General features: G+C 36.3%; 1 protein-coding gene across 5 annotated transcripts in view; it reads left to right on the plus strand.

Moving 5' to 3' along the window:
• RAPGEF2 (Rap guanine nucleotide exchange factor 2) overlaps positions 1-21509 on the plus strand; it is a 311585-nt gene that overhangs the window by 103734 nt on the left and 186342 nt on the right. For all 5 annotated transcript variants that reach the window (XM_027866834.1, XM_027866836.1, XM_027866837.1 and 2 more), the window contains exons 2-3: positions 11907-11977; positions 19966-20022. In XM_027866834.1, coding sequence (XP_027722635.1) covers positions 11907-11977; positions 19966-20022 — 128 coding nt within the window. The remainder of the gene's footprint in view (positions 1-11906; positions 11978-19965; positions 20023-21509) is intronic.

The raw sequence follows: 21509 nt of genomic DNA on the forward strand, positions 1-21509 counted from the left end.
CAAAACAGGCAGGGAAATGAAGAGTTTTCTTCAAGGTCACTATGATGACAGTGATTATAACTGACATTCACATAGGCCTGTAACATTTGCTAAGCACTTTCCACACATTATCTTATTTGATCTTCAAGGGAATCGTGTGAGAGAAGTTCTACAGGTATTCCCATTTTACAAATGAGAAAGTTGAGGTACAGAGAGGTAAAGAACCTTTCAAATCTGGTAAGATAGAATATAAACTCAACTTGTCTGATGTCAAATCAAGTGGCATTTCTACTTTGCCATCATTTCCATAGCAAGTACTCCAGTTTTAATAAAACCCCAACCTTAGTTCCCATGCAAAACTGCAACCTGAGTTCCAGATAGAATATGTGGGCATTTTTCATTTTTAAAGAATACCTTTCTATCAACTTGACTTGGACTTTTAAATTTGACCTAGTAAAATATAATGTCCTTGAGGACAGGAATTATTTTGTTTTCTGGCTTCTATCCCCAGTACCTAGTGCAGTGGCTAGCAGTAGTAAGCATTTAATAAATGTTTATTGATTTGAATACATAACATATAACATGAGTTTCAGCAAATTGAATTGGAAAGCTTTTGCCATAGGATATAAATTCAAAATGCAAATTGATTATTAGTGAATAATTTTTTTTCTTGTTGATTTAGATGTTTTCTGAAAATGGTAGAAAAGGCAAACACACAGCAGTTATGTAATATACATAGTGACCAGAACAGAACAGAAATTCCAAATACTGTCTGAGGCGGGGAAAATTGTGAAACTGCAACTTATTGACATTAGCCACTGTTGTTGAACTTCAGGTTTTCCGAGTGAGTCCAACAAATGAAACTTCAAAGGGTTTTTTGGTAATATTTGTGCTCCCCCCACCCAACGTCTTAAAAGAGACAGTTGTTGTTTTGAATAACCTGGAATGAGCTTCTTAGAGTATTATAGATACTAAATGATTTTTATTTGGCACTGATCATGTAATTTCCTGGTTTTGATATGGCCCATCAGCATTTGGGAAAATACAGATTCCAGTATATTCTTAATTATTACTGTTCCAGGAGAGGCTCCTCCAGAGGTTCCCAAAGTGGCCAATTCCACCCAGCTGAGGGGCACTCAGGTGCGATTAGGAGGCCTTGAATAAAAATAAGGGGGAGGCAAAAACATAAAGAAAGAAGTCTGAAAAACCATTTGTACATGTTTCATCTGTTGTGTAACAGTTCAAGTTGTAGTGATTACATTATTTTCCAAATAAAAAACACAAAATGCAAGTTAGAACTAATCAATGGTCAAGTCTTAACAAGCAAGTGATGGCAGGCGAGAGTGTCGCACATTGTTGGGAAGTGCAGCATACATCATCATCATGTAATGACTTGTTTATAATATGATATTATATGGTTACATGACACAATATTGTGTCATCAAAATTTCAATGCAGGAAAAACCCCACAAATTTTCAATAAATTGTTAAATTTAAGATGCATCATTTAAAAATATATTTATATAAAACATAAAAATATTTTATATATACATTTTTTGAAATGACACAAATTTTAAAAAACCATTAAAGGGTTAAAGAAAGTAGATTTCCAGTGGGGCACTGAGTAGATTTTTTTTAAGGGGGCGATAGGCCAAATAAGTTTGGGAACCTCTATTCTAGACTCTAGAGATTCAAGATTAAAAGTGAGATAATCCTTCTAGGAGCTTGCATTCAAAGGGTGAAGGAGTTATGGAAGAAGACAATATTTATATTCCATGCTTTCCTTCCCCCACTCCCAATCCCTCAGCTTCTTGAAGGTAGTCACTATTTCACTTTTAGCTTTTCAGTCTTTGTGCTTAGTACCTTCCTTGCCACATAGTAGGTTCTTAAAAATTACTTAATTAAGCATATGCACACACATGTGATGGATGCTGTGTGATATAAGGTATCTTGGGATGCAAAGGCACCAAATGCTGGGAGTATCTTGGAAAGACTTCAAGGCATAATCTGGAATTCAGGAATTCCAACGGTATGAATGGAGAGAGTAGAGACTTCAGGCTTAGAGAACTGGTATTGCTAAGGCACAGAGTTAAAGATGGAAGGTGAGGAAAAGCAAGTTGGTCAAGATGGCTGGACACAATAGGGAGCCACTGGAGTTATCGAGTGGGGGAGTGACTAGGTCAAATCTGTGCTTTTTGGTGGTTGTCTGGAGGATGGATTGGAGGTGGGGAAGACTTGAGGCAGGGAAACCAAATTGACTGTTGCAGTAGTCTAAGCAAGAGATGATGAGAGTTGGAACTAGGGTAGTGTTTATGAATGAAGAGATGGAGATGTATGCAAGAGTTGTGGAGATAGAAATGACAAGATATGGTAACCGATTGGATATGTGCAGTTAGAGTGAGTGAGAAGTCAAGGAATGTATTGCGGGTAGGAACCTGGGTGACTGGAAGGATAATGAATGGTGTCTTTGACAGAAATAGGGAAGTTCGAAATAAGGATGGTTTGGGAGAGTGGGAAATATTTTCACTTCTCTTTTGGACATTATAAATTTGAGGTAACTATGAGATATCCAGTTCAAAATGTCCAAAAGACAGTTGGTGATGAAAGATTAAAGCTCAAGAGAGAGACTGGCTAGATATATAGCTCTGTGAATCATCTACACAGAAATAATTGAACCCATGGGAGCTGATGAAGTAAGCAAGTGGGAGAGTGTAGAAATTAAAGAGAAGAGAGCCCCAGAGGGAGGTTTGGGGCATACTTGCTGTTAATGGGCCTGGTATGCAGGATGATCTAGCCAAGAAGACAGAAGACCAGTCAGACGGGTAAGAGGAGAAGAAGCAGGAGCAGTGCCACCAAAACTGAGAGCATATCTAAGGCAAAGAAGATAGAATGTCTAAAAGGAGGGGGCGATCAAAAATGTTAAATGCTACAAAGCAGTCATGAAGGATGGAGATTGGAAAAAGGCCATTAAATGTAGAAATTATGAGATCTAGGTAACTTTGGTGATTAGGGGTTTGTCTGAGGAAAGGATGAGAGATATGGGATAGTAGCTATTGAGGATGCAAGGACCTTTTAAAAGGAACTTTGGGTGTATTTATAGGCAACAGGAAGCAAACCAGTAGGTAGGGGGAAGATTGAAAGATTGAAAGGAGCAGGGGAATGATAGTGGGAGCAGTAAAGCAGAGAGGATGAAAAGGGATGGAATCAAAGGTGTTGGCTTTATTTGGGAAAGAGACATCGCCACATCAGAGATTTGAATAAAGGAGGAAGAAGTGGGAAATAAAGAGGCTGTGAGATGAGAAGGGGGAGAATAAGGTTAGGATGAGGTGAGCTGAGAAGGTTGGGGTGCCATGGGAGTCCCAAAGAAGAAAGGGAAATTTTCTAGCAGCTGCTTTGGTGATCGAGATAGCTGGATGGTAGAATAGAGAATCAATTATGGAGGCATAAAAGGATTGTCTTGCTTCTGTGATGGTCCAGTTGAGATTAGAACCAGCAAACCACATTTCAATTCAGTAGCACAACTGCATTCGCCCAGTTTTATAACTACTTAGCCTGCTTTCATATGGCTTTCTTTAAATAGAAAAAGAAAATGGAGTTGGGAGGAGAGACTTCCTTTTTTCCCAGGTGGGGGAGAGAGGTTCATTGTTCTGAAATGTTGTTTCCTGGTTAGAGTAATGTGTTCCTGTTTGTATTCAATAACTAGGAAACTTTAGGAAAGCAGCTCACATTTTTAGTAGGGGCTATAAATAGTAACTGAGATACAGAGGGGGAAAAGAACAGTTTATGTTGGTTTCCTTTTGGAGATTATTTGTCAGTTTATGTTCTCACATAGGTTTGGGGTCAAAAATGAAAAACGGAACCAGATTCAGTGGTTAAGAAGTCAATATTTTTTTAAAAAATAATATCCACTCGCTCTGTATTGTGAAGTTGCAGGTTTAGGCTCCAAGACCATTGCTCTGCGAAGGTCAAAGATTTCCTTTCATTCTGGAACAGAAAACACTAGTTGCAGAGCATCATTTCTGCTTGCTGCTGATTATTACCGTTTTCTAGCTGGCTTTGGTGAGTAAGCCAGGCTCCTGTGCTTGGTCAGCTCCTGGCCCCGGGTGACTGGAACTGTTTCCATGTTGCCATACTTTCCAAGAGTACATTACGAATTAAATTAAACAAACATGAAGAACCTGCTTATATGCAGAGAGACTGCAGGGTATAGTGAATAAAAAGCTGGCCTTGGAATCAGGAGACCTGTGCTCAAATCCCACCTCAGACATTCAGATTCTGAGACAATCTTCTGTTATTCCCCTCTGTATTTAGTTGTTTGCATGTTGTTTCTCCCATTTGATTGTGAGCTCCTTGAGAACAAGGAATTGTATTTTTGAGGGGTGTGTGCGGTGTGATGCTTTCTTTGTATTCCCAGCACAGTGCCTTGCAGGTGTTCTTAATAAATGCTTACTGACTTGACCAGGTTTTGTTGTTGTAGTTCACTCATTTCAATCACGTCCGACTCTTCTAGACCCCATTTGGGGTTTTCTTGGCAAGGTTACTGGAGTGGTTTGCCATTTCCTTCTCCATCTCATTTTACAGATGAGGTTACTGAGACAAACTGGGTTAAGTGGCTTGCCCAAGTAGTAAGTGCCTGAAGCCAGATTTGAACTCTGGAAGATGAGTCTTTCTGGAGTTAGGCCCAGCGCTCCATCTACTGCAGCACGTAGCTGTCCAGACTTGGTCAGGAGCAAGTCACTTAACATGTCATTACCCAAAGCCACTCTCTGAAATGATATGTTGCAAAGAAAGTGCAGATATGCATTGCTAGAGACAAGGGAGAGCCTTTCTTCCCATGAACTCCTTTTTTCATTTGTGAACATATTTAATTTATGGATTCTTTGATATCATATGTCAAATCCCTTTCCTTTCTCACTCCCCCCCCAATAAATGGGGGCATGAGAAATGGATAAAGGTCAAACGCAAAGGTCAGATCAACAAAGTATCATTAGACCCTGTGGTCACGGAGTTGACATTTTGAGGGGACTGTGCGACATAGGTAGATACAAAAAAGGATAGTATAAATAAATAAATGGACAGAAAATACAGAGAATGTCAGGGAGAGAGGAGGAGGAAAGCAGGGACTTGAGGCCCCCACGTTCCTTCCTCATGTCCTCTCATACTTTGCCGAGCGCTTAGTATTGCGTGGTATAGTAGAAAGAGCCCTAGGAGGGAACAGAGACTGGACATGGATCTTTCTTCTCTGCTTCCCTCCCTACCTCCACACCCTCTCCAAACACCCCACGGTATGGTTATGAGAATTGAAGAAGGGGTTAGTCTATGGGAAGCACTATAGAAATGCTACCTGCTCTTACTTTAGAGAAAGGAAGGAGGCTAAGAACTAGGAGCAACAAGATGGTGAACACTCTCAGCCTAGCTTTTGGTTTTTTTTTTTTTTTTTCATAACACCTATTGAGATACGTCCTTTTCAGGAAATAATAGCATTATAATAGCTAACGTTTATATTGCGTTTATTATATACCATTTACTGTGCTAAGCACATTTTACAAATATTATTTCATTTGATCCTCTCAACAATCCTGGGGAGTAGATGCTATTATTATCACCATTTTATAGTTGAGGAAACTGAGGCAGACAGAGGTTAAGTGTCTTGTTCAGAGTCACACAGCTAGGAAGTATCTGAGGCTAGATTTGAACTTGGGTCTTCCCAACTCCAGGGCCAGAACTCTGCTGCACCACCTAACTACCTCTGCAATAGGTCCACTTGGGTTGAAAGGAAGTGGAAATAGGTTGAAAACTATGAACAAGAACCATGGGATGAAAAGGTATTATTCAGAGGTCACCACTGATACAAATAGAAGAAAATCAAAGGGTCATAGCTTTGTAACTGGAAGAGTTCATCTAGTCCAGTTTCTTCATTTTACAGTTGAGGAAACTGAGGCCCAGAGAGTTTAAATGACTTATCTAAGGTCACACAGATAGAAAGGGAGCAGAATTTGAATGCCAATCCAAGTTCTTTGACTCCAAATCCAGTGACCTTTACACTGCACCACCAGGTTATTTAGATTGGTCAGTTAACATACATTTATGTGGAGCTGCTTATGAGTTAGACACTTTAATGCTGGGGATACAAAGAAAGACCAAAAAAAAAAAAGTCCCTTTGAGCACATTATTAATGGGTGAGACAACATGAAAATTACAAGGTACATACAAGATATAGGAGGGGGGGAAATAAGTGTTTATGTAGTGCCTACTATGTGTCACATACTGTGCTAAGTACTTTACAAATATTCTTTTATTTGATCCTCACAACAACCCTGAGGCAGGTGCTGTTTCATCTTATAGTTGAGGAAACTGAGGCACATAGGTCACAGGCACACAGCAAGTAAGTGTCCAAGGCTGGATTTGAATTCAGGATTTGAATATTCTGACTCCAGGACCAGTGCTCTAGTCACCCAATTACTAAAATACAGATTATATGGAAGGTAATTTTAGATAGAAGGTACTAGCAGCTGTGGTTGGGGTTGGGAACAGAGGAAGGAATAAGGCCAAGAAAAGCTTCCTAGGCTTGAAGAAAGACAGAGAAGCAAGGAGGTAGAGATGAGTTGGGAAAGCATTTCTGGCATGGAGACCAGCCAATTGCAAATTCACAGAGTTTGGAGATGGAACATCATTTGTGAAAGACAACAAGTAGGCGAGTGGAACTGGTGGGAAATAAAAGTTTGAGAAGTCTAGAAATGTAGGACAAAGAAGTCAGGCTTTAAATGCTAGAAGATTTTTTCATGTAATCCCGGAGGTGATAGGAAACCTGTTGGATTCTATTGAATAGGGAGATGATGTGGTCAGATTTATGCTTTAGAAAATTTACTTTGACAAATTGAGTGGAGAATAATTGTAGTGGGAAGAGTCTTGAGGCAAGGACATCACTTAGAAGACTATTGCAATGGCCCACATGTGTGAGAGGTGATAGGGTAGTGGTTGTGTGAGTGAAGAAAAGAAAGGGACTTGTGCAAGAGATGCACTGAAGGTAGCAGCAAGACTTGACCACAGGTTATTTATGAGGGGTGAGTGAGTGTGAGGATCTGAGGATGTTACTGAAGTTGTGAGCGTGGTCACTCAGAAGATGATGGTACCCCAAGAGGAAAATTGGGAAGAAGAGAGTATTTTGGGGAAAAGATCATGAGTTCTAATTTGGAGAAGTTCAATTGAGTATATGAGTCCCTGATGGCATAGAGCAGGCTGTAGTGGGGAGTAAGAATGGGGATTCCTCAAGTAAATTACTGATTCTAGAAAGAAGTGCATACGAAGGGTAGGGAAAGGATAGAGAAAGGGAAGACAGAGAGAGGACCATTGCCAATTCCCTATCACCACCCTCTTGTAAGGAACTTATGCAAGGTCTTTCATTGATCCTTGTTCCTACTAGTTTCTAGGACCATGACTTCAGGTTAGTTTGATGGCTACTATAATTTGGCTATATCTTGAACTCAGGAGAGGGTAGGGAGCTTATGAATTTATAACTGCTCTTTATCCATTGTTTGAGAACATAGAATATCTTGTTATATTTCTCCTATAAAATTTTTAAAAGAGTATGTGTGGGACTGTGGGTATGTGTGTGTGGTTGTCATTCCTCATAAGAACTATCACTAGACCTTATTCAGGTTTTAAACATTTTTGGGGGGTGGGGTATGTGCTATGTTCTGTTGATAGATATGTAATAGAATGTTTTTCTTGCTGTTGAAATGCTTATATCATTCCCTGTAGATTCTGTCTTTCTAAATCTTTTCCATCCTTTTAATTAAATTGGGCTAGATACCAAGTTTAGATAAAAACACATACCCTGCCTACAGTCTAAAAGGGGGATAAGATATCACTACAGACAGACAGAATGTTGGCAGTGGGAGTGGGATGGGGCATGGGGTGGGAAAGAGGTATAATAACTTGGTGAGTTGTGGGGGGACGGGGAGGTTACAGAAGGCTTTACAACAGGGGGGCATTTGAATTGGACTTCAAAAGATTTTGGAATTCTGGACTAGAGGAGACTGTAGACATCTAGTCCAACCTTATAATTTTGTAGATGAAGTTGTTGTGAGGATCAGATCTGGAAAGTAGGTTATTATTCCCATTTTACAGATTAGGAAACTAAGGTAAATAGAGGTTAAGTGACTTGCCCAGGGTCACACAGTTAGTAATTGTCCCAGGCTGCATTTGAACTCAGGTCTTCTTGACTCCATGCCTGGGACTGTACCATCTTTTCAAATTGCACTCATCTTTTGAAGTCCAATTCAAATGCCTGTCCATAGTAGGTGCTTAATAAATATTGTTATTAAAAGCATCTATTAAGTGCTTACTATGTGTAATGGTAGGGCTAGATTCTGGGGATAATGGACATAAAACAAACAACCTCTCTCATCAAAGGTTTCTCTACTGGAAATGGAATCAGGACAGTACAGGCATAAAGAATACCTTAAACATGCAGATTTTAATTATTTGAAAACTTTTCCTTATTTATCTTTGTCAAGATTCTGTACATCTTTTATTTTTTCAAAAAGTTTTTTTTTTCTGTGTAAATTTCTATATAAGAGGAGTCACTTGTAGATAAAAGAATGGAGAAACTTAGAGATCATCTAGTGAATTCACTTTATATTTTATAGGTGAGGATATTGAGGACTAGAGAAAGCAATTGAGTTATCCAAGATTTTGGAATTCTGGACTAGAGGAGACTGTAGAAATCTAGTCCAACCATATCATTTTGTAGATGAAGAATTTGTGGTTTAAGAACATTAAGTGATCTGTCAAATATCATATAGCTAGTTATGAGCACGTCCTGGACTAGAATCTATAGTGCCATGTTACAGAAGCTAGAGGTAAAATGGAAATCTTATTTAAAGACTCTTGACGACTCTGGCTAAAAATGTCACAATGTTACAAAGAGCAATTTTTAAAAAGGAAAAGTATTATTCTAACTTTTTCCTAAATGAAATGGAACTATGTCATTGAGCTTTGTGTATTTTTTTTTTTTAAAAAACAAACCACACACGATTTACTAGCACATACTTAATAAATGTTGTTGATTGATTATGGAAACCATTTAGTGCAAAGGCTATAAATGAGGCTATTGAGTATATTGATGTTGGAGGGGTGGAGTTTGATTTTTCTTTATTTATTGTAGAGTTTCTAGGATATAACTTTAAGGTTTATCCCTTTATGGTCTATAGCATTTAGAATGTGGGGACCTAATAATGAGGATTATTATAGGCATTGTCTTGTTGTTGGAAAGTGAGCCACAAGAGAGCAAAGATCCCTTCAGTATTGGCAAAGTCATGCTTTAAAGTATAGAGAAATTAACCAAATATGGAGTTAGACAAAAATGGCCTAGATCTTGCCATTTTATATCTCGATTCAAAAGCAGACTGTCATGCCATACACTTATTTTTTAATTAAAAATGTGTTGATTTTTTTGTATTTGATTTTTTTTTTTTGCATTATCTTCGTTTCCTAATTTCTCATTCCCTTTGCCCTCTCAGAGATCCATCTCTTATAACTTTAACAATAAGATTGTGTCCACCTTAAAATAGATTTGGTCCATTGGTATATTGTACATACTGAAAGTATAAGAGAATAAAAGTGACTTTTTTATGACAAAGAATGAGAAAGAGGGGAAAAAAGTTCAGCAAAATATATCAGCCAAGTCTACCATCGTATGTAGTGTTCCACAACCATAGTCACCTATTTCTGCAAAGGAAGGACAGTTCAATCCTTTATCTGTTCTTTGGGGCCAGCATTACTTGATAAAGTTTCTGAGCATTCTGTTTTGTTTCTTTTCATGTTATTCTTGCCATTGTCATTGTTGTGGTTCATTCCCATTTGTAGCATGGTGCCTGCCACATAGTAAGGACTTTATACATGCATTTTGATTGTTAGTCATTGTGTATTATTTTGCTGTGTATTTGTCATAGTCCTCTTTTCTTATAGTGCAATGATAATTTTTTTTTTTAAATTAAAAAGTTATCAAACAACACCGAGGCAGAAACATGTTTGATGGGGGCTGGCCACAAGGCTAACACCAGCTCCTTTTGATGACAGCTTTCCTAAGAAGAGCAAGAAAAATCTGATAGGTACAGGACTCAGAAACGGTGTCTCAGTTCCTCCCCATAGTATTGTGATTGACTCACCCTTCAAATAAGGAGATGGATTAGTGAGCTTGGTGGAGGTTGCTATCTCATTATGAGGAGATGGGATTAGGTCTAAGGAGCCAGGATTAGAGCATGTGGGACTGCCCTCTCCTTTAGGACACCCCCCCCCCATGTCCCCTCTTCCTGCTGGCCTGGCTGAACATAGGCAAAGTCAAGCAAAGTTAAACATGAGGTCACTTCAGAATGATTCTGCATTAGTGACTGATTGTACACAATACTCTTGGTGCTAACTATACTTGTGGTGCAGCACCATAATCAGATCTGTATTGTTGAGTATAATGATAATCTATTACATTCACTAACCATTGTTTGTCTAGCCATTCCCTAATCAATGTATACCATATGTTTTAACAAATGGAAATTAAGCGAACAAAAAATGAGTTTGCTGTGTTCTCTTCTGAGCCTGTGTGACTGTAAATCTCTATTATATTTGACTGGTGTATGTATGCATAATGTTATGTGTATTTGTTGCTGTTGTGCAGTCATGTCTGACTCTTTGTGACCACATTTGAGGTTTTCTTGGCAAAGATACTTAAGTGGTTCGCCATTTCCTTCTTTAGCTCATTTTACAGATAAAGAAACTGAGGCAAACAGGGTTAAGTGACTTGTCCAGGGTCACAGAGCTATTAAGTGTCTGAGGCCAGATCTGAACTCATGAAAATAAGTCATCCTGACTTTAGGCGAGGTATTCTATCTGCTGTGCCACCTAACTGCCCCTCATACATATGTATACATGCACACATATATATACACACATTTCGTACACACATGTATATTTACATATATACACACATTTTATATTATAGATACAAGGAAATTTGAGGAAACACATGCCAAATGATTCAAAGCAAGGTCAATTTTAAGTCAAGAAGATTTGAGTTCAAATGCTGCCCTGAATAAAAAATTAGTTATGTATCATTAAGTTTAAGCATTTAAAGCCTCTGTCCCTCTAGGCAGCACTCCAAGACTGTAAATTGCAGAGAAAATGTTCTGCATGACAGAGCAAATTCTGTACCAGGAGCTCCCTTTGCTGATAAAATCATAAGTTGAGGCAAAAAAATAGATTTTTTTGGTAATGTAATGTCAGCTTATTCTGTTGTTTTTATGCCTTTATATCCAGTTAGATTCATGTCTATATCCTTCCATAAATCATCTGAAGCAACTCTATCCCAAACCTAGGAACACTTCCCAATGGGCCTTTTAATGTTTAATGGGTATAAGCCTAATGCTTGAGCTGTTCATCTGTTAGCCCGCCCTTTCACTGGATGACAGGCCCTATTTCCTTTTCCAGTTACACTTGTCACAGATGAAGTCTTTTATGCCCTTCCTTGTGTGCAAATTGAAATTTGTAATTTTTCTTTTTAACAGCCTATTTATATTTAGCATGCTTATTGCCCTTTCAGTCATTCACCTGCAATTATGATTTTTGAGAAATCATGGTGCTTTTATGATTTTCAACCACGTAGTATTTTCTTTATGAGGCCGTAGTATTCCATTACAAAAATATACATCAGTTTTATTTAGCCATTCTGCAATTGCTTAGTGTATAGGTCGTGTCTAGGTTTTCACTAATATAAGTACAAATTAGCTGTTTTTCTACAGATAATCATTTTCTCTTTCAGTGATTTCTCTAAGATACAGTACTATTATTTTTAGTCAATATAGTGACTGTTTTAAAATCTAATTTTTCTAACAGGCCTAATGATTTTTCTTCCTCTTTCTCTTTTAAAACAGGATCTGGAAATAGTGTATTCCTATTTACATGGAATGGAAGCTTTGTCTAACTTGAGGGAGCATCAACTTAGGTATGTCATTTTAAGATTAATCTGTGATCACGATTCCTGGTAATATGTGTGACCACTCCTGACAAGGATTCACTGGAACAGAAGATAAAATTGGTCTGGATTTTGAATCAATGTATCAATATACTTTTATTAGTTACTTAACTATTTGCCGAGCACTGTGCTAAGTGCCCCCTCCCCCCATCATATATTCCTTAAAACCTTATTTAAATAAAATAAAATAATTTCTACAGGAAAATACAAACACTAAATTTAAACATTCTAAACCATTACCACATTCAAGTTTTCAGACAGAACTGGAGAGGGTACGGATATTTTTTTTTGGAGTATTTGCCATTTTGGTATTGAAATGATAAAATAATATTAAAATAAATAATATAAAATAAATAAAAATAAAATTAATAGTTTAGATTTATCTAATGCTGTAAAGTTTTCAAAGTGCTCTTCCCACATCTTTTTTTTGGGGTGGGGGTGAGGCAATTGAGGTTAAGTGACTTGCCTAGAAGCATATAGCTATTGAGTACTGTGTGTCTGGATTTGAACTCAGGTCCTCCTGACTCCAGGGCCTGTGCTCTATCCATTGCACCAACTAGCTGCCCCTTTTCCTACATCTTTTATGCTTGTAGCTGCTTTCCATAAGTCTCTTTTTGATTCAGCTAGTACCTTGCCTAAAAGTAATAGTATTAGCCCTTTCTCCTTTGCATTGTTTGTTATTATAGATACTTTAAGAGATCATCTGTGGGGTTATCTTTTTGCTTGATGTTAAGTGTAAATAAGTTAAAATAATTCTGTTTTTTAAAAAATTGTACAGTCAACAAGCATTTATTAAGTGCTTACTCTATGCCTAGCACAGTGCTAAGTATTTGGGATACAAAGAAAGGCAAAAACTCAGTCTCTGTCCTGGAGGCGTTCACATTCTAATAATAGAGAGAGACAACATATAAAGTACCTTGTCCATGCAAGAAATTTATGGGAAAAACTAGAAATAGTCTCAGAGGGAGATTTCACTTTGATAGATCAAATCTGCAGAATGAGAGGACTAGACTAGAAGATTTCTCAAAGTCCTTTCCAACTCTAAAATCCTACATCTGTAAGTGCATATGTTAGGTTTAATTAATAATGACCTTGATTTCAAAGGTACGAGATTATGGTTTTAAACATTACATTCCTTTTGTGAAAATGTTTCTCAGTATCATTGTATTTGGAATTTACAAGTCCAAGTTTTGTAGCTATGGGTAAGTTGAGCTCAGTCTTAAATGTTGAAATAGATTCTCTTCCTGTTTCTCCCCCCATAGTTTGCCTCACTCCTCTCCCCTCCCCCGCCCCGGAATAACAATGAAAAAAGACAAGAATTGTGACTAGGCTGATACCTTGAGGTTTAACCACACTGGACTTTGCCTCATTGAGAGATGTTTGGGTCCCCAACTGGAAGCCCCTCACTCAGTCTCCTCTTCAGTTTCATACATTTTTATATGCCCCATAATTATTTTTGGAGCCACATGAGTGAAAAATTCCAGCATATGGTCCCAATGGTACAGTTAAAGCTAGTTTATTTGTCATTCTGTCAACTGAAATCATTTATTTACTGGTACTTATGGACACTAAAATGCAATATTTAATCATGAGGTTGCATGAAGGACTATAAAATCCTGAAGTGCCTTATGAAAAAAAATAGCTTTTTTTTTTTTTTGGTACTGAACATGTAATTTGATTGGTATAGGGAACGCTCAGTGAGAAAACTACTAAAAAAAATCTGTATCTGCTTTCCTAATTTTAATTTGCCTTTAAAAAATGGTCTGGGGCATTTAGAAACTGAGTGACTGGCCTAGAGTAATGTAGCCCATACTCATCAGGAAGAATTTGAACTCAGGTTTTTTTGACTTGGAAGCCAGCTCTCTATCTGTTATGCCAGGCTGCCCTTACCTTTAGAATTTTTAAAGTTTCAAAAAAAAAGTTCAATATAATTTTAGTTAGACAGGCAACATGGTGTGGTGTATAGACTGGATGGACTGGGTCACTAACAGGAGTTCAGGTATTGCCTTTAGTGGTTTTTAGCTATGTGATCATGGGCAAGTCTTCCCTTGAGCCTCAAGAAGCACTCTAATAAGTATTTCATTTTAAAAAATATTTATTTTATTCTGAACTTAGAATTAAACAATTAATAAAGTTCTAGTAAATATTTACAGCATTCAATTTTTATTCCTGGAGATAGTTCCCACTGCAACAAAAGAACATATCTTTAAAGCATGATTTTAATTTCAAAGTGTATTTTAATGTATTCTAATTCTTGGGAAAATGCTGATCGCGGATTTAGAGCTAGAAAGTATGTACGTTTTTATCATCTCTGTGTCAAGAGTATATGGTAATTTGATTAGTCCAAACATCCCAATCCCTAACAGTTTACTGTGCCAGACCTCTAGGTGAGGTGATTTATATTTATCTTTTATCTGGTAATTGGACACAAATATCAAGAAAACTCTGATTACTTAAGTATCAGATGATTCCTAAGTACTATAGCCAGATCAATTGGATATGTATGATCTAATGACATTTTTTAATAGCTTCAGAGTACAATTAATTTATCATTCCCTCACACATAAACTGAGGTGTGTGTTGTTTATGTATTGTTTCTTTCATTTTTACTTAAAGATGCCACCTGGCTTTTTGAAGTGGAGTACACTTGTAATCCCCACTGCTGGGGAAAGTGGATGCTGGTGGGTCTTTGGAGTTGCAGTAGGGCCAAAGCCATTTGAGTATTTGCACTAAGCTTGGCACCAATATGGTGAGACCCTGAGAGTGGGCAGCCACTACATTGCCTAATGCAGGGTGCCTAATCCACTCTATCTTCCCACCCCCTCCCCCAATCAACCAAACATGCCAACTATAAAACTAGTCATTGTTCCTTATTAAAAATTTATTTTTCTGTGTATTCTCCCCTTACACTTCAAAGACCAATTAATTTATAAGCACACTTACTTTGTATTTAGTTTTTAATTGAAAAAGTATCAGGAGAATTGTCTTTCTGAAATGAAAATTTTAATAAAAATAATTTAAATTAATGTAGCTTGTAGGTGAATTATTTAAAGATGCAATAAAGTTTAACTGGGAAAGCAAAACTATTGGGAATTAGCAACACTATTCAACTTAAAAAAATTTTTTTAGAGAGTATATAGTCTCCCAAGTATATGTAAATAAAGAAAAAAATAGACCTAGTACTTTTGATGATTCCTTACCTAAGTGATTACTTCTGTTAACAATTCCTATGTAATCTTTGGCTTCCTTTTTTTTGCAGACTATAAAATCTAGCTTATATTTTGCATATTTCAATCTGTATTTATGTGGATAGCTATGCTGATTCCTATAGTATACCTAAACCTATATCTAATAGATGTAGGTTTATCAATACCTATTATTGCTAGGTATTGATTAATACTTATCAATAGGTATCAGTACCTAAAACTATACCTCTGATATCTACATCTGTATTTTTTATATCTGTTGCTAGAAAGATAAATGGGTGTGCACGTACACAGACACACACACACGTACACACACATTCACCACATGCATACAGGCACATGCACCCAGATGGCTTGCTAGATGGAGCACTGGCCCTGGTGTCAGGAAGACCTCAGTTCAAATCTGACCTCAGATACCTACTAGCTCTGTGACCCTGGGCAAGTCACTTAACCTCTGTTTTCCTCAATACACTGGAGAAGGAAATGGCAAATCATTCCAGTATCTTTACCAAGAGAATCCCATGGACAGTATTGGCATGCTATCGTCCATGGGATCATAAAGAGTTGGACATAACTGAACTGCAACCATATTTATTTAAACACACATGTGTATATATGTGTTTGTATAGAACATAGGAATTTTATGTAGTACTGAGAGACAAATTTTAATTAGAAATAGAAGGCTAATGTTATTGAAAATTATTTTTTAAAAAATGTGTTGTATCTCTTAGGGAATTTCTAATATTATTGTCTTTATTTAATAAAAATATTTTTTAAAATTTTAATTGTAGGCAGAAAATTTCATTCTTTTTAGCTCTTTTTGATGAACACATTTTAAGTGGAAAATTTTAGTAGTATTTAAAATCTGTCTGATCTATTTACCTATTATGTGATTTCTTGACCCCACTCCCATTCCTTAAATAATAAAAAGCTTGACTGTACAGTTTACCCCTCATTTATCTGGGATTTATTTATTAGAAAATCTTAGCTATCTGTAACCCAGCTAAAAAAAATCAGAAAAGAAAAGAAAAATAGACCAGAAAAAAGTGTCTCAGAGTAGCCAACATGTGATAAAATTCATGTACAAAAGGGGGCTCATGCATAGGAGAGTCCCATGGATACTTGGTGATGCTGAAAAATATTTTAGGGATGATTTTTGTTTTCACATAATAGTCATTTCCAGATTTACTCTTTCAGTATATAAATTGAAGACTGAACAGATCTACTACAGACAAAGTCATCAAGAAGTTACAGAGGACAACATGATGGCCTAGGAATCTGAAAAACTGTAAAAGGCCCACTTTTAGATGGCACAGTGGCCTGGGGTCATTTAGCAGAAGCAAACTGCTTCACATTACCCATTTTCCTTGGATGGGAATAAGCATTTATTAAGTACCTACTATGTGATAGGCACTGTGCCAAACACTTGATAAATATAATCTCGTCTGTAGTATAATTGTGAAGGAAAGTTCTCTTCACAAACTCTGATCTTTAAAACCTTATGTACACTTCAAGGTCCATCTCAAACAATCTTTTTTTTTTTTAATTGATACACTTTCCTATATTCTCTGTAACCTGAGGTGATCTCTTCCTCACCTTTCAAGTCATTGCACTTTATGTGAACCCCCTCTTTCATCCCTGATTTTCTGCTTTACGTTGTCGTTATTGTGTATTTGTCTTCCCTGATGTTAAATTCCTGGAGGGCAGAAAAGGTGTTATCCTCTGGGTTTAATGCCTGGCATGGTACCTCGTTCACAGGAAGTGCTGTTAATATTGATCAATTTGAATTGAACTTATGTTTTTGTTTTTTTTTTTAAAGGCAAGAAAAAAGCATTGTTATTCACTCGTTTCAATCATGTCCGACTCTTCTAGACCCCATTTGGGGTTTTCTTGGCAAGGTTACTGGAGTGGTTTGCCATTTTCTTCTTCAGCTCATTTTACAGATGAGGAGCTGAGGTAAACTAAGTTAAGTGACTTACCCAGGGTCTCACAGCTGTAAGTTTCTGAGGCTGGATTTGAATTCATGGAAGATGGGTCTTCCTGATTCCAAGCCCAGTGTTCTATCCACTGCAACATCTAGCTGCCCCAAGAAAGAGCATTACACACTTTTATAAAATCCTGTAAGTTTTTATTTTTAACTTATAGATTCGGATTATGGAAGAAGTTTTTGTTTAGTGTGTCTTAGGACTAATGGGTATTATAATCGGGAATATTTAGTTACGATTTAAAAATTAGGTCTAAAGTTAGTCATTGGTAGACCAATGGCACATACACATTATTTATTTTTATTGTATTATTAAATTTTAAACTATCAGTGCCTAACTATAAACTGTCATTTCTTCTCTTAGATTTTTAGAATTTTCTCTAGAATTTTGGTAAAATACCTTTTCTTGCTGTGGTCATTTAAGGTGCTTAACTCTTCTTTTCTCCCTCCCCTTCTTCACCCCTCACCATTTTTTACTTCTTTGGTTCTTTTTGTCTCTGTTTGCAGCATTGTGACACCTTGCTTTGGACTATGGGATAGATGGAGTACATTTAAATTCCTGTACCCTAGGAGTTTCTTGTTCAGTTTACTCCATATGCCCAAGTTTCTATATAGTGACATTACATGGAAGTATAGTAAAGTATTTGGTTTGGTCAGTAAAAAAAAAATGGGATGGTGTGCAATAAACCAACTGTGTGGTATTGACTTATAATTATTAGAAGAGTTATAAGAGATTAATGTGCATTGCTGTAGTCAGCGGAGGACTTCATGAAAGTGATGACATTTTGAATGGGATTTGAAGGATAGACAGGATTTAAAAGGTATGAAGAAAAGGTATTTATTCTAGGTGAGAGAAACACCATGTGGAATGATTAAGAATGATTAAGATCACATAGAACAATGATAATTAGGGGTCTGGTAAGTAACAAGCCATTTTATATTGGATTAGGTAATGTTTTTATTAAGGCAATTTGGAATGTTATAAAAATACAGTGAAAACTTTAAATTTTCATAATTGAGCATACATATGACATTGTTTTTATTATTATTTTTTTTTATTTTTAAGAACTCTTAATATGGTAGACAGCTTGAGAGAGTGTAGGCAGAAGGGCCAATTAGGGAGCAATTGAAGCAACTCGGTTATAATTTGATGGGGATCCAGATTTAGTGTACTGGCAGTGGGAGAGGAGAATAAGGGATACATATGAAAAACAATTTAAAGCTAGAATCTGTTATATTTGGTGAATGTTTAAAAATAGGAGTTGCAGGAAAGAGGTGAATCTCAAATGCCTTTAGGGTTTTGAGACTGGTAGCAGTGAGTCAGATTAATAGAAATGGGGAAGTTGGGAAGAGAGAGAAGTTGGTTTGGATCTCTCTCTCTCTCTCTCTCTCTTTCTCTGTCTCTCTCTCTCTCTCTCTTCCTTCCTCTCCCCACCTCCATTCCTAGGCTTTCTTTCTCTGTCTCCCTCTCCCTATCTACCTCTTTAACATCCCTGAGGCAGTGGGAATTATGGAACTAAAGGTAGGGTGAGAGTAAGCATGTAGATTGAGGAATGGATGAGAGAATAGATGATGGTTAGAGCCCCATCCTATGGATTTCTTTCATTTTAATTCTGATCTTCAGTATATACCATTGTGCCTTATGCTCGGCTTTGCACTTGGTTGCTGTCTCTTGACATCCTCGGATTCTTGTGTCACCTTGTGCCAAAAAAACCCAATCTGAACCATGGTCAAAAGTAAATAATCAACTAAAATGTTAGTGGTATTGGGAAATGCTAAATATAATTGTAATGTTACATATTTGGGAGAGGATTGAGATGACGTTATGGAGCTGCTCTTGGAATTTCCAAATCTCTGTCCTATATGTAAATATTTACTTCAGTGGAAAAAATAAAATTTAATTAGTGGATATGAATATTTGATTCATTTTGCCCGTGCTATTGAAGTTATACTGATTTGCACACTATTGGTTTAGGTCAATCTATGGTTTTACCCACATACTTACTAGTAATTAAATTGGCTGTGTATACAGTATTTTGTTTCCAGTTGGCAGTATCTTTTGTTAGCATGCTAGGTTTTTTCTTTTGGCTACACCTCAGCACAGTATCTTATCCATAGCCACTTAATAAATGTTTGTTGAACTTTTATTTTATTTTTAATGTTCACTGTGTTATTATTAACTTTGTTGTTGAATTGATTTATGTACTTTTGACCTATTCTATATTTACAGAGGAAAGGATGATTTTCTAGGGAAAAGTAATCACATACTTAAAGAAAAGTCATCTCTTTCTCCAGTAGAACAGAATTATATGTGAGAGATCATGCCTTCTCTTTTTTACATTTGAGTATGTTTAGAGAAAATAGTTTTATTGGGACTTAGTATAGTAATATTCTTGCTAACTGCGATGTGATTAATACCACAAACATTTCTTGAATACCTTTATATCTGCAGTTGAGCAATTTTACTTTTGCTTTTTTTTTCTAAACAAAATAGAAAGGTACACACAGTTTTTATCCTGAAAAGTGACAAGATAAAGTTGACATCTAATAGTTATATTTCTTTTGCTGGAAGCTGTTATATATAATGACTTTGTTGTTTATTTCAGAATTTATTTCACCAAGTACTGATAACATTTCTTTATTAGTATTAGAAGGATTAGCAAAATACTTTCTTATTTTAACATTCTAAATGAATTTATTTAATTTTTTGATCCTTTTAAGGTAGGTGATATTAACTTCACATCTAAAGTTTTTTATTTCTTTTATAGATTAATGTGTGAAACCGTGAGATATGAAAGACATGAAGCAAATGAAGTTTTGTACTAGTAAGTATTTCCTCTCTTTCTGTAATGTGTAATACAGTAAATTAAGTCTTTTTCCTTAAGGAAGTGTTTGTACCAACCTGCTGAAACAGCCTGTCTTATGTAAATATTAATGAAAACTGCCTTGATGTCTTCATGACATAAAATTGTGTGAAATTCTAGCTAGCAACTGTGATGAAGAAGTTGATTTTGACAGTCCTTTTGATTTAAATTATTAACTTGTGTAACATGAGTCAATCTAAAAAGTTATTCCAGATTAGGCAGTAGCTTTGTTCTAGTCATTCTATTATTATTTTATTAGTTCTATTATTATTTAATCTTCAAGAAAGTAGGGACCATCCATTATGCCTCTGCCTACTCAATAAAATCAAATGACAACAACAAAATCCTAATTTATTGCTACCGTAAAGGATGTATGTGAATGGGCCTTAGTTTTTTCAGAGAGAATTTATTCACCACACATCTCCTTCTGCACAGCATTTTTATCTGTTTTCTTTATATTTGCATTTTACTTCAATAGGCTCCATGGCCACATTTCTAACACTAGAATCATATTTAAATGAAAATCCATGTCAATGTATTTTTTTAAATGTCAAGAATTTGTGATTTCATCATTGTAGGTACTCCCTCTTGATGCAGATCTCAATTCATCATGTCTCAGTCGATAGTCCATCATTAGGTCCACACTTGAGCCCCCTCTCACTTGGTAGAAACTTTTAAAGCTTTTCTTCTATTAGAGTAGTCTTAAAGAAGTAAGGGTCATCCATCTTCATGAGATAATCAAACGTTGGGAAAAGCTTTAGTGATTGATATAAATGGAAGATATATTAATGTTGTAGTGTTTATGTTGTCTAAGCTTGTATAATTAGCTTTGATTTATTGAACTTTTTTATTGCTTTTGAGGTTTCATGGCATAGTGGGTAGAGAACTGGGGGTAGAAGACATGAGTATGAATCCTCTTTCTGTCACTTAATGACTTTTTGACCTTGGGCAAGTCATTTAACTTTTCTGTGACTCACTCAGTTCTCTTGAGTTTAACTAAGAAGTAAGAGAAGGCTGAACTTGTGAAGAAAGTCTCTATTTGGTGAATTACGTATACTGGCAAAATGAGAGGTTGTATATTTCTGTGTTACTTTTGCTATTTATGTTTGCCAAGGCATATATTATCTACCTTGTGCTTTTTTAAAATTTTTTCCCCCTGATTACATGAAAAACAGTTTTTAATATTTTTTTTTAAGTTTTTGAGTTCCAAATTCTATCCACCCCTCCTTTTCCCACTTCTCTGAGACGGTAAGCAATTGATATAGGTTATACATGTAAAACATTCTATATTAGTCATTTTGTGTAAGAAAACTTAAACAACAACAAAAAGAAAGAAAGTGAAAAATAGTATGCTTCGATATGCATTCAGATCCCAGATTGGAAATTGAGGGCTGAACAAGTTGTTGTACACAATTATAATGGAATATCAATATGCTATAAAGAATGAC

This window comes from Vombatus ursinus, unplaced genomic scaffold, assembly GCF_900497805.2.
Source record: "Vombatus ursinus unplaced genomic scaffold, bare-nosed wombat genome assembly UNPS02014784.1, whole genome shotgun sequence".
Taxonomy (NCBI): Eukaryota; Metazoa; Chordata; class Mammalia; order Diprotodontia; family Vombatidae; genus Vombatus; species Vombatus ursinus.